At 40.2% G+C, this 13573-nt stretch overlaps 1 protein-coding gene across 1 annotated transcript; it reads left to right on the top strand.

Annotated features, from left to right (window-relative positions):
• Window positions 1–295: 295 nt before the first annotated feature.
• LYAR (Ly1 antibody reactive) lies at window positions 296–10685 on the top strand. Its single transcript, XM_086464066.1, has 9 exons — window positions 296–326; window positions 683–871; window positions 1825–1939; window positions 3936–4043; window positions 5436–5519; window positions 7430–7766; window positions 8035–8139; window positions 9010–9095; window positions 9410–10685. The coding sequence occupies exons 2-9, from the start codon at window positions 750–752 to the stop codon at window positions 9542–9544; spliced, it is 1092 nt and encodes a 363-aa protein (XP_086320192.1). The 5' UTR covers window positions 296–326; window positions 683–749; the 3' UTR covers window positions 9545–10685.
• The last annotated feature ends 2888 nt before the right edge of the window (window positions 10686–13573 follow it).

Genomic DNA, 13573 nt, shown 5'->3' with positions numbered 1-13573 from the left:
AGCCCTCGGCGCAGGGAACGCGGCGCGGCCTGGCAGAGGCGGGCAGAGCGGCCGAGGGGAAGGAGCCGGCCCTGCTCGGCCCAGCGCTTACCGGCTCCGGCCGCCTCCGAGCTCCATCCCCGCGCTGCCGCCCGCCGGCAGCCCCAGCCCCACCATCGGCCGCGGCCCGCCGCTTCCGCTGCCGCCCCTTCCGCTTCCGCTGCGGGGCGGGAGCGCGCAGGCGCAGAGCGGCGGCGCCAGGGAGGAACGGAGGGGGCAAGGCAGGGCAGGGCGGCGGCGGCGGCGGCACGTGCCGCGCGGGGCGGCCGGTGGAGGCGGCGGTCGAGGTGCGGGGGGGCCCGGTGGCCGTAGGGGGTGCGGGGTGAGGCGGGACGGCGGCAGCAGCCGAGGGGCGGGGGGGGGTGGGCAGGCCGGCCTTCCCGCCCCGTGTGGTCGGGCCCCCCCTCAGGCGGCTCCCGCAGGCGAACTGCGGCCTGCGAAGCGTATCGGGGGGGGGGGGGGGCGTTACTCGATCACGGGTTTCCCTTGTGCTCAGGGCTTCGGGCGAAATGAGCTTTTCCTTCCGAACTCCCGCCCGCGCCGCCTGCCTTTCCTGCCGGTGGGTGCGCCGCGGCGGCTCTTTTCGGCCGTCCAAGCTCTTCGTTCAAGCTGTAAATGTAAGGTCTGCTCCTTGTGTCTCTAGGGCTGCCCTGGCGTGGGGGGGAAGAAGGTTGTGCCCAGTGTATAGGAGCTACTGACCACTCACCGACATGGTGGTTTTCACATGCGATGCGTGTGGAGAATCTGTGAAGAAAGCACAAGTTGAAAAACATGTGAACATCTGCAGAAACTGTCAGTGTCTTTCTTGTATGGATTGTGGCAAGGACTTCTGGTAGGTAGAGCATGGGAAGTAGACTTGCTCGCTCTGCAGTGGTTGTCACAAGTACAAGATTTTCCTGTGGTGTATTAGAGTTAAATTTGGCAATTTCTAAATAATTCATATTTGTATTTAAAAATGACGTGCATTTTTGTATAATTTCAAGCTTAATCATCCCAGTTTGAACCACAAGGACAACTAAACGACACAGTAAACAGTTGCCATTTCTTCATTTACAGTTACAAGTGACAGCACTTTCAGCTTCTGATCATCAACAACTGTTACTTACTCTGCTACTTCAGAGAGAGTAAGATTGGCAATAACATCAAAAATTATGAATTTGGTTGTCACTTCTCAGAACTCCGAAGAAAGCAATGCTACTATCTGCTTTTGAAATATAAATGTGTGAATTTGCATAAGAAAATAAGATTGTCCTCAAATAATGATTATATTTCTTAATAAGTAGCTGACAAAAGATGAAGATCTATGTTATTCATTCCTTTCTGGGGGCACTTACGTGCTGGTCAGAAATGCACTACCACTTTAGTATATCTATATTTAGGTATTAGGTTTTTGCAAGCATTTTTCATCTGCTTTTGTAATTTTAAAACTTGTCAGTGTGAGTAGTAAACCACAGATATGCATTAATACGTGTGCATACGTTACACGTACAGATGTGCACAAGATACAGAGTCATTAAGCAAAGCAGCGGTATACTGAAGGCTCAGATCTGATTTTGCAAGTCAGAACTTTTCCCTGAAGGCTGTCACATGACCGAAATGTCACCAGTCTTACAAGCATGCACTGTAAGCCGTCAAGCTTTACTCATGAGCATTGACAGTATTCAGGTTTAAATGGTAGATGCTATCATCTGCTGCTTCAGTTTGTTGCTTACATAAGTCTTGCATCGTTCTAAGGTCTGAAACACTTCAGTGATCTACAGTTAAAAATATTTCTCCTCTGTTCAGGGGTGATGATTATAAGGGACATGTGAGGTGCGTAAGTGAAGACCAGAAATACGGTGGAAAAGATTTTGAGGCCAAAACTAACAAAGGAGATGCTAAACAGCAGGCGTGGATTCAGGTGAGGTTTGTACTATATCCAGATTATGTTAAATAACTATCGTTTGCAATCGTTAAAGACACAAGAGGCTATACTGGATCAAACCAGAGACCTGTTTTTCCCAATATCCACAGCTTGCTTTTGGTAATTCCTTGGTAGGTCTATTGCTTATCCTGGTAAGAAACACACCTTTTGTTTGTTTTGAATCTGTCTCTTACTGGTTTAATTTAATGTTCCCTAGTTCTTGCATGCAAAGAGGCATTGATCAATGTCCAGCCTCTTCGTGCCACTTACGCTTTTGTAGAGCTGTCGGGCATCCCTCCTCGTCTCATCGTCTCTGTTCCAGGCTGAATAGTCCTGTCCTGCTCAGTTGTTCTTCATCTGTAAATTATATCTTTGGTCCTCTGAAGTCCTCCCAGTTCTACTGTATCCTCGTGAGATGAGGTTATACAAGAACTACATACGCTGTTCAAGATATGGATCAACCACAGTTTTACTCTGTGCATAATGACGTTTTCTATGTCCTTCTTTATTCCTTTCTTACTGATTTTTGTCAGTTGATCTACTTTTTTTTTGACTGCTGCTGATCATTGTGCTGACATTTTCATGGAATTGGCTGTTTTAACCCCAGGATCTTGTGTCTCAGCTCCAGTGATCAAGTTAAAACCTGCCATTCTATATAGGAGGTTAGGATTGCTTTTCCTGTGCATGCTGCTTTATGGGAATGTGTTGAATTTAATTCACCTTTTTATTACCTAGTCACTCATTCTTTTAAGATCTTTCTGGAATTCTTCGTAGTCCTCATCCTGAATAGCTTCATATCATCAGGAAAATTTACTGCCCTCTTTGCAGGTATTTTGTAAATGTGTTGAACAGCAGAGGCTCCAGCATGGATGGAAATGTCTCCTACACTTTCTGTCCTACCCTTCAGGTCGTTATTTACCCTATGCAAGAACCTACCCCCTTATGGCTCTTAGTTTCCTTTAAAGGTTTTGGAAAGGAACTCTCAAACATGTTTTTAAAACCCCATTAGATAAAATTATTTAGATCACCTTTATCCATGGATTTGTTGATTTCTGTCTCATATAGAACACAGTCTAACAGAGTCCTAAGCTGCGTGCATACTCAAGGCATATGAATAACACCACTGCAGTTGACAGATTAGTGGCATTGTTGAGGTTGAACATCATTTGAGTAATGGTTCAAAGGCAGTGTGATGTGAATGCTATTGCTTATGAAAGTTGTTAGCCTTCCTCAAGCATTCCTACACAGAAAGTGAGGGATTATTACAGAGCATCCTTTTCTGGTAGTCTTAACACATCCACAAAACCTTTCAGTAAACAGATTTTCAGAAGCACAGGGAGGCTCTCCAGTGTCTAATGGCTACATCTTTAAATAACGGGAAGCTTGGAGCCCTTTTTTTCCCCACAAGGAGCAGTGCTGTTCAAGTAACTGCCATGAGGCCCTGGCCTAGCCTCCTCTGTTCTCCTGTGCTGGGACCCATAGCGTAGGAATAAGCCTGAGCTGCCTTCTAGGGGTTAATGGTTGCTGAAGCTGGCACTGCTGCCAAAAGAAATGCATGTCAAACTGTGGCCTCAAAGTTAGCTTGATTTTTCACAATTAACTCCAGAAGTTTGCAAAAACCAGTTGACAATTGCTTTTCTTAATGCAGGTCTTTGTCATGCTGCGAGAATCCCCTATGTGATACAGCTACTTTACTTTTAAATGTTTTCATTGCAGGTTGTAACTTGTACAGCAGAAAGCATTGGTGAGCAGTCCTGCTTGCCTCTGCTTACTACATAGGTATGAATATTTACATAGATAACTTCGAGGCATCTTGTGATCTATGATAAAACTGAAGGTTATTGTTTTGCCCATGTGTGTCGAACAGTTCTTTCCAGCAGGCTATAGTCTCTGTGATGATTTCTGTCCAGTGTGTTTCCGACTTGCATACCTTGCGTGTATCATTTGATCGTTGTGCTGCTTTGCTGATTTAATTCTGGTCTTCTTCATTCAGAAAATTCATGAAGTAATGAAGAAGCCAAACATAAGCCCGAAAGTGCGGAACATTCTGGAGCAAATGCGTGTCTTTGATAATATTCCAAGAAAAAAAGTAAAGTTTCAGGTATGTTTTAATAGAGGTTTGTAGTAATCCATGCAGGGAGCTAAAAAATAGCCTTTCTTAGCAAGTGCCACTCTTTTAACAACGGTGGGACAAATTGCCTGTGTGGGCATTGGTAAATAAATGGTGCGATAGCTGAGTTTCAAATAGGCAATGTTTGCAAAATACATCTCCTTGCTTAAAAGGACTCTGTCTGTGCCATTTTAATTACGTGTTAAGACAGAGACTCACCATTCAAGCTTAATTTCCATGTGTAGGCTTGTTCTTTTTTTAATACCATTTTTCCTATTTGCAATTTCTATTGAATGTCCAAATTCTTAGACATACTTTTAAAGGCTTCTTATTTCTGTGCCTTTGGTTTTTCCTGGTAAAGGCAAGATACTGTATTGAGAGTTTTCCCATTGCTCAGTATTTTGACAGAATCTCCCACACTGCATGCTTTACTAAACATTGCATCACAGCCAAAGCAAATTCCAAATGTTTTGTGTGGTATCACTAAAGAATTACTGACAAGCTGGCTTTTTTTTCCCTCTCTGTTCTGTGCCTCAGATTGTGAGGCTGAGAGAAGATCATGATTGCTTCCAAAGCACTCAAATAGAACCTAATAGAGCTGCGGTGAAATTGCTGCTAGCGGGCTGAAGGTTAGAATACTTTTCTACAAAATTAATGTTCTAAGCAGGGAAAATAATATTGTCAAGAAGCATCTTCCTTTTTGGTAAGATATGTTGCAGTGGAACATCAAAAGTTTTTGCCGTTCATTGTTCCAATTTACTAATGCAGCTTTCCTGGGATTTCCCTTGCAATGCAAAAATCTTTACATTAGGTTTTACGTAGAATTCCACATTCCTGAAAGTGGATCTGATGCTGATAGCGTGAGCACATTGTATGGAGAAATTTACTGCTTTGTTTTCATTTTCAGCAGGAACTCCTGCAGTAGCCCCAACAACTTTCCAATGTTTACATTGAGATACTCGCTTAAATTTTACTTGTCTGCAATAAAGTAAGGTATCACTTTAGGAGCATGACCATCTGTACACAAATAAATAAATAAGATCAGATCCTTAATGTCTTGGCTTATGGTTTGGTAGAACATAACATAACCAGCTGTATTCAAAAGCTTGAGGATTATCTTTTCTATATATTTACCTCTTCTGGATTACTAACGGTGAGGCAATTGAGAGGCATGGTATAGCCTCGTAACAGTATGCAGGCATCACGCAAAACAATTTAGCATGGAGATCTAAGAGGTGCATAGAGAGTAAACATCTAACCCGATCGTAATCAGAAATGATTAGATTCTTGAATGAAAAATAAAAACAAGAACCAAATGTGTGGTAATCAAGGAAAAAGTCAAAGATGCACCTTTTCAGTTATTGTTGTTTTTTTCCTGCACAGAATTGGATGAAGAACAGTTTAAGAATTACTGACAGCACTTTGCAAGACCAGGTGTGGGATATTTTCTCTGAAGCAACCAGAAACGTAAGTTAAGTTAGAGGTATAGCACTGTACAACAGGAATGCAGTCAAAAATGCTGGAAGGAAAACCTTTCAGACTCCCCTTGGAGGTGTTTGCCGAAATACTGTCTCCTGTTGTTACAATGGATTATGTTATAATCTCATATTCCTGGACTAAATTGCTAACTTGTGGAACACACCATTGCTGAAGTAGTTGTGCATACTGGGCAGGTTGTGATTAAAAACCTGGACGCAGTGACAGGATTGTGACGTGATAATCAGAAGGCTAATTTAGCTTTATTCTATGCTATTAGTACATAAGGAAAGAGGAAAACACTGCCTTTATCTTTGGTTCCACTCTGTTACCATACGCTAAGAAGGAACAAAACAACACCTTTTCAGAACTTCAAGTTTATGTGTGTTGGAGTGGGAAATTAACAGCACCTAGTTTCCCTGTGTTATTAGCGTAGAGAGATGAGATTCTCCAGTTTGTGGTGCAAATTCCTCCCACTTCTGTGTCCGGACTGTGGACTCACATTGACCCTTTTTCTCAGCGCCTAATTCTTTGCTATTTCAGTACTAGCTTAGCATGTTTTGGTCGGGTGGTGTTGTGATTATTTGTTTACATCTGTTACTGCTACTAGAAAGCTGTTACAGCAGTTTACTTCGCTGTGGGTGTAAAGATGCTCTCCTGCTCCCCCCAGCTTCTTTGGAGGAAGAGCGCAGGCATAGCTTTGACATTAACCCCTTCTTGGTCATGCTTCATGTTCTTGATTTGATGATTCTAGTTAAATCTACTTGTACTCTTTCTGAAGAATCAAAATATAAGAGTCAGGAAGGAAAGAAATACTTTTTTTTTAAAGGATATGAACATAAACTCTGGGCACTGAATTTCAAGTACATTGTCTTGCTGGAACGTTAATTCTGAGTTGATACAGCTTCACTAAAGTCAGAAGCAGTTCCCTCTTGATTTAAAATGATTTTTTAAAAAAATATCTTGAATCTGAGCAATTATTTTATTTAAACACAACAATTTACATTTTCCATAGAATATAGCATTAAAGTAAAATATAACACAACTTATGTTGCTCAGATCGTTTCAACACACCTTTAAGAGTTCTTAAAAACATCTCAGGATACTCTTTGTCATACATACCTTGGGGTGTATGTACTCAAAGGAAGTTTTAAGTTGAATTCAAATTGAATTGAAATTATTCTTTACGAAACTATGTTGGTATTAAGTTGCTTCTGTAAACATGTATTCTCTTTCTAAATAGCTACATTAACATTTCAGTAATTGTATTTCACTTGTAATTATTAAAATTCAGGTTTAATTTAAATATTAAAATGTTCATTAATATATTAATTCTTCTACAAGAAAATTATTATAAGCCCAGGAGCAGTGAAAGAAAACCAAATATGTTAAGGTGAGAAAACCACAACCAAAAGAACCAGCAGTGTCTTTGTTAACATCATGCGAAAAGTTTGTTGTCCCAGACACGTCCCAAGACAGGGAACTGGACGGCAAAGCTAAGGTTATTACTCAAGGGCCATATGTTTGGGAACGGGTTCTGTATCTTGCTGGAATATGCTGATTTTTGTCTGCATGAAGCAAGAGTTGACTCTCCCTTAACTTAATTATGTTTAGCAAATATGTTAAAAAAACACATAGGCAATTATTTCAAATAGAAATTTTATCTGTTGTAAGGTAACATTTCTTCTGTGATGTTAAGGTAATTGGCATTTAGGCTGTTAAGTTAAAAGAAGAATCACCCACACTATTTAGTGCTGTTTCTCAGGTAACTGGTGTCACCACGTGTAAGCAATTTTATTGAATTCAGGATATTAAATGTTCTTCGTGAATGATGTAGTAGAGAAAAGTTGCAATCAAAAAAAGGCATGTAAAAATTGTAATAATCTGTCTCTCAACAAAAGATGTCAAGTGAAAAAGAACAAGACAAGCCACAACAGAAGGAAGATGGGCAGTCTGCCGAAACTGGGGAAAGAACAATGGCAGAAGAAAATGGAATTACAGATGATAAAAATGAGAGGAAAAAAAGTAAGAGAGAACGAAAAGAAGAGAGACAAAAGAACAAAAAGAAGGAGAAAAAAGACTTGAAATTAGAAAACCAGTCAGAAGTAAAAAAGAGTAAGAAGTCCAAAAAAGGAAAGGAGAGCTTGGAGAATGAATTTGAAATAAATGGAAGTGGCCATCAGAGTGAAACAGAAGAGGAAACACATGTAAAGAAACGCAAACATAAACACACAGAAGGTATCCATCCTACACCTAATGTTCTTGTTTGTTTTCAAGATGCTTTTTCTCAATGCCTTAAAGCTCGATAATCCACCCAAGTACAGTTTTTTAAGTAGGAAGTTACATATAGAAATTAGATTAATTTTTAACGCTGTGGTTGTTCTTTTCATAAAATCTGAACCTCAAATATAAACTCATGTTACAAGAACAGAAACTTTTAAATCACGTCAGAACTTTTCTTCTAGTTTTATAATTTTTTGTGTATGTTCTCCAATTCCATCTCTAGAGGAACCTCATCACACAACAAAGAGAATGAAAACTGAATACATTTCAGAAGACGTGGAAACAGAAAACACCAATGGCAATGAAGAGAATGTGGGAACAGATAAAGGTATTGTTAAGAGGGGGAGTTCAGATGGTTAGAAAACTATTCTGCAGAAGACCTAGCGCAGAATATAAATGCGGTGCTTTTGCAGCAAGCCATGAAATAAACTGTGCCTCAGTATACATAGACATATGTATATTCAGTATACGTATCTGTGCCAGAGTAAGTAGCCTGTGCCACGCTCAACACCTGATGCTGAATTACTTCTCATCTGTTGCCTCTGCTGTGCTGGCAACCTTTGGCTACGCTTGCTTTCACTGGGCAGTGGGGATTTGGCATGTTTGTTTCATCACAGCAGGTCTCTTCCCTGCTGCCATGCACGTTAGCCAACGTAGAGGAAAAAGGGTTTCCAGCTCTCTCATCTCTCTTTGTATTTCTTACATCCCCATTTTTGCTCAGTGAATCATGAATTGGACTTCAGCCGTGTCGGACCTGGGTTTATGCTTACATAAACCTCCTTATGCCTGTCATCCAACACGCTGTTACTGTTAGAACTGTGCTTGAACATACAGGTTGTTTATTTGGAATCTGCCAGTCACTGGCCTCTGAAGTGGGTACTGTGTGACAGTGACCACCTGTGCTCGAAGGCTGAGGAGGCAGGATCTTCCCAGCTATTCCTGTCTCATGTAAGAGTTGCTGCTTAATAGCTGAAAAACAGAAGTTGAGGTAAAAGCAATCCTGACACTAGTTGTTCACAGAGTTTTTTGGTTCTTCGTGTCTATTCTATTACAATCTTCAGAAACAGTCTGCCTGACTTTATGCTCAAGACACCCTGCTGTTGTAGGGTCCTCGTGTTGAAGGCTGGTTCCTTCTAGAGAAGAAGACCTGGCAATAGTGAGTTTTATTAATGATGTTGTACACCTAATTATTTTGTAGGTAAATTCAACTGGAAGGGGACCATCAAAGCTGTTCTGAAACAGGCTCCAGACAATGAAATTTCAATTAAAAAACTAAGAAAAAAGGTACTGTACAACATGTTTTTTTAAATTTCATTTGGTCATAAAAATTTCTTTCTGTAATGTTTTAAGTTCATAAAATCCTGTCCCACATAAGCAAAAAAGTTTGACATTATTTAACAGAATATTGACAGAAAGTCAACTGAAGGACATGTTCTTTATTGCTTACTGGGCTACAAAAGAAATTGAGTGCTAATTCTGCAAAGGAGTAATAGCATAGTAGATTCCATGCTACTTTTAATACAGTAACATGAATGTATTATTGCTTAAAGTGGAATCATCTTTACTAACTCAAAACCATTCCTTTTGTCTTTGTGCAGGTTATAGCTCAGTATTACGCAGTAGCTGGTGAACATCACAAATCAGAAGAGGATATTCTAGTCATATTTAATAAGAAAGTGAATAACAATCCGAAATTTAAAGTTTTAAAGGACAAAGTTAAACTTCTGAAATAAGAGTTTGCCTACTTTTCACAACCTTTGTGTTTTAAATCTTGCAGACTGAGTCAAATTCTTCTGTCAGCTGCACAAATGTCATGCATTGGTCTCAATTTAAATTGCATGAAAACAGAATTTAACTTCTAAAACTGGATTCCTCTTTCTAGGTTTATCACAGAACTTTCAGATATTTTATTTTTTGATTTTATGGAAAATGTATATTTTTGGTACAAGTTTTAAGAGGCATTGAAAATAATTGCTGCCTACTGTATTAAAATTCTTCCAGTAATGGACATAATTTATAGGCATGAATGTTTATCAGGACCTGGGTTGTGTGGTTTTTTGCAGAAACTATTGTAAGAGCAAATAGGATTTTTCTATTCAAAAAGCACCATGGAATAAACGTTTTATTATGCTAAAACTCAAAATGGTATGACTGATAGCCCCTTTACGCATTGTAGCTAGTATACGCAGGCTTTAATAACCTGTTAATTCTGTGCTGTAAAATGCATAAGTGTCAAGTTTGTGTATGTAATAGTGCACATTCAGTGAAAGTGTAAAGCCTAAGTTACCTGTATACGCCCAGCTACTGAATGTTTTAATCAGTAATGCAACTGACTCCCATGTAAGTGGTCACAAGGACTAACAATTGACCCATGAAATATATTACTTTAAAACACCACCTTAAATATAATAAATCTTGCCACTTTATGAGTGCATAATGAATCCACAAATCGTACAAAATTTGAAGAGGCTGTTGTATTGCCATCACCAAAACAATTTAGGCAGTCCAGAAATCATGCGTATGTAAGAGCCAGAGTTGCTTGGGGAAAGTTTCTTGAAGTTTATAGGGTTTTAATTAAATGCAAAATAATTCCAGAGAGGGAGTGTCCTACCATGAAGTAATCTGTTAAAAACAGTGGTAGAAACCCAGTGAAAATTTCCTGCAGTAGATGGTATGGTATTTTGGAAAAGTGCATAGTAATTTCAAGCAGATACACTTTTATAAAACTTGATGGAAATATCTGATTTTATAGAAATATTGCATATATTAGAAGTATAAATATGAAAAAATTAACTGTGATACACTGGGTCCAGTTTTTCTGAGTACATATTTGTCTTGTTATAAAAGTTGCAATAAAATGGCTAATAACTTTAAGATCAGTAAGTGTTGTTAATTCATGAAAATGGCTTTGGAGTTAAATAGAATAAAATTGATTTACAGACATGGAGAAACTTCGAGAAGCTGTTTGAACACATTTCAAAAGCTTAGATTTTTTTTTTTTTTAATTTAGGAAAAGACGTATGAAGGACTAAGTCCTTGTCAGTGAAACTGAAATTAATATAGTGCTCTTAATCTTTTCACTCACTGTATTTCTTTTACAACAAATATTGTTAAATTAAGATCCTAAGTACTTTTGTTACGGTAATTGTTACAGGTTTTCATTTTGTTTAGAATTAATTCCAAATGATTCCATTCTCTTACCCTTTTCTTCTTCCATTGTTGTTGACCATAGCACATGTTTGACACATGTGTAGGAACATTTTGCTGATCCTAAGTTCCCGTGATGACAGCAGCAGTTACGGGTGCGCTCAGCCGCTGCAGCAGCGGCGGTGGCTAATTCTGTGCCGTGCCTCCATCCTCTTCTCCCTGCCTCCCGCTAAGGTCTACCCTCTCTTTCTGTCCTACACCAGCCCCGTAGCCACAAGCCAGGACTGTCTCCCTGCTCTCGACCGCCGCTGCTCATCAGCCAGCTGCTCCCAGCTGCTCCCAGCTGCCTTCCTGTGGGAGCGTGTGGCGCAGCTCAGGGCAGTTGCTGAACAGGGCGGCAGAAGCTCGCTCTGCCAGCGGGATGTGTGGTAGCACTGCTGCCCACCCCGCTGCTGCCCACCGGCGTTACCCCCACGTTTTTTCCATGAAGGCCTACTGTTTTCTTGACACGCTAATGAACTCATCAGCTGCATCTTTTTTTTTTTTAGTTTGGAGTAAGCTATGCATTTAAAAATAAATATTCACAGCAAATTCTTTGCAGTTTTGCAAGTTATCTTTTTTTATAGCTTGGGAGAATGACAGTTTCTCCTCATGAAAAGCATGAGCGTTTTCTAATCTACTGACAAAGAAACTGATCTGTATCAGATGGAAACAAGTTAAGAGTCTAAAAGAACCAGTTCTTTCTATTCAGTCTAAGGGAGAACGAGATACTTCCTTGGTTCCTGCCATCGCAGAGTGCTGGTGTCTGTTGGTCAGGGTTTATTTCAGTGATGACTGAATGAAGCAAAGCAGCAGACTAAATGTTCAGAAATATGATGCATCAGTTTAAAGCTGAAGATGTCAAATCAACAGTACACAGATGAGCAATCTGAGTAGGATTTGACCTCGGCATTTTTTCCTGCAGTAAGCTTTGTGACTCTTAATGTTTCAATCGCCTGACTTCCCCTGTGCAGTGCCATGGTTGTGCTGGTAGCACCTATGGGCGGCAGTAAAGGTGACTTTTGCATCTTCTTCCCCTATCTGTAAAGGGCAAAGCAGCACCAGCTGCCATTCAGTTTTTTCCCAATGATTTGACAGACATGGATCAAATTAAAGCCTCTTTATTGATGGTCACTAGTGAGAGTCTATTGTGAGTAAGTCCTGTTATAATTACAGTAGTATTGCCTCATTATATGTTATTACAGTAGTATTAACTTTTCCTAGTCTGTTGGCAGAAAGAAGGGGTGGGGGAGCAGTATGCTTTGAAGGTTGTTTTTTTTTTTTTTCTAAATGTTCCTGGAAGTACCGCAGTATGGAAGATGAGCTTCTGCCTCTAATTACTGATGACTTCAAGTGCTACTGAGGTCTGTGCTTAGTCGTGTTATTGACGTGCAGCTCTCCAGTAAAATAAAAACCACAACCTCTGTGTTTTTCATTAGACAATTAATAGATTCCTCAGAAGACTGAAATTGGCTTTTCCACTTAGAACAGATTTGAGCTTTAATTTACTCCTTGCAACTAATGATGTCTCGATCGGATTGAATTTACGCTGCTTTTTAAAACTACCAATTCAGTCGTAATTATTTCAGAGGGAGCCATAATCCCTTGCAGACCATTCAGAATATTTCATGAAGACAGAAAACCAGCAAGACCTATCTAATTACTATTCAGTGATTAATCAGTATTTTTAAGTGGGGGAGGAGGATGTACATCCTTGAGATTTACCAAATGCAAGAGGGCAACAGTATCAATTTACCCAATTGCATTCAGACAGCATGGAGTGTTTAAAAATTATTATCCCAGGCAGTATAAGAGAACAGCAAGTCACAACCCACACTGGTAATGTGGAAGCTTGCCGAACACCTGCTTGCAGTTTAATTACTATGTTCATTAAGCATTATTATCTGATCCCAGCTTCTAGGTCAGATGATTAATTTGATTGAATAGCTCTTAAGTCCTCATCGAAGTGACTCTTGGGTCTGTCACCTTCAAGAACAACTGACAGGACTGACACCCACCCGTGCATGTATGTATTTGAAGAAGGAAGACCTAGCTCGCAGTCACTGCAGTGGTTCTGGGTGTTGTGCCTGTGCTGACCGCATGACTGCCATCCCTCGCTTTTGCTCCATCTTTGATCATCAGAATCGACTACTGCAAGCCGTTGCCATTGATGCCAAGTTTGACGCCCACGGAAATTTAGCTGACCTGATCCAAACTGACGTTTTAAATACATTTGACAACAGGCACGTGACGAACCAGAAAGTTCATCATCTGTGATCTAGGTTCTCAGCAGCAAAGTCAATTGATTAGGGTTATGCACGGACAGGAAGGCTGTGGGTGCCTTCATCAAGCACATGACTGACCTCCTGCTCAAAAATATATATAGTACAGAATGCTTAAAAGAATGTCATGACAGTACTAAGTAGCCCTTTATTTTATCCTTTTACCTGACAGAACAGCTATGGGTTTGGATTTTCTTTTAACAGGATGCCTGTGCACTGGGCTTGTCTTGCCACAGAGGACTTTATCTACTGAACCACTGAGTTCACTTCTTGTAGCATTTGGTGATGAAGCCA

This window comes from Leptosomus discolor, chromosome 4 (assembly GCF_034619465.1).
Source record: "Leptosomus discolor isolate bLepDis1 chromosome 4, bLepDis1.hap2, whole genome shotgun sequence".
Lineage (NCBI taxonomy): Eukaryota > Metazoa > Chordata > Aves > Leptosomiformes > Leptosomidae > Leptosomus > Leptosomus discolor.
The sequence above is the reverse complement of the archived record's forward strand: the minus strand, read 5'-3'. Positions and strand labels throughout refer to the sequence as shown.

Bases quoted from the DNA above. Each gene is read 5' to 3' on its own strand.
- LYAR (XM_086464066.1), top strand. From the start codon at position 750: ATGGTGGTTTTCACATGCGATGCGTGTGGAGAATCTGTGAAGAAAGCA. The intron at 1,940-3,935 runs GTGAGGTTTGTA...TTCTTCATTCAG, and splicing joins AACAGCAGGCGTGGATTCAG to AAAATTCATGAAGTAATGAA. The intron at 4,044-5,435 runs GTATGTTTTAAT...TTTCCTGCACAG, and splicing joins GAAAAAAAGTAAAGTTTCAG to AATTGGATGAAGAACAGTTT.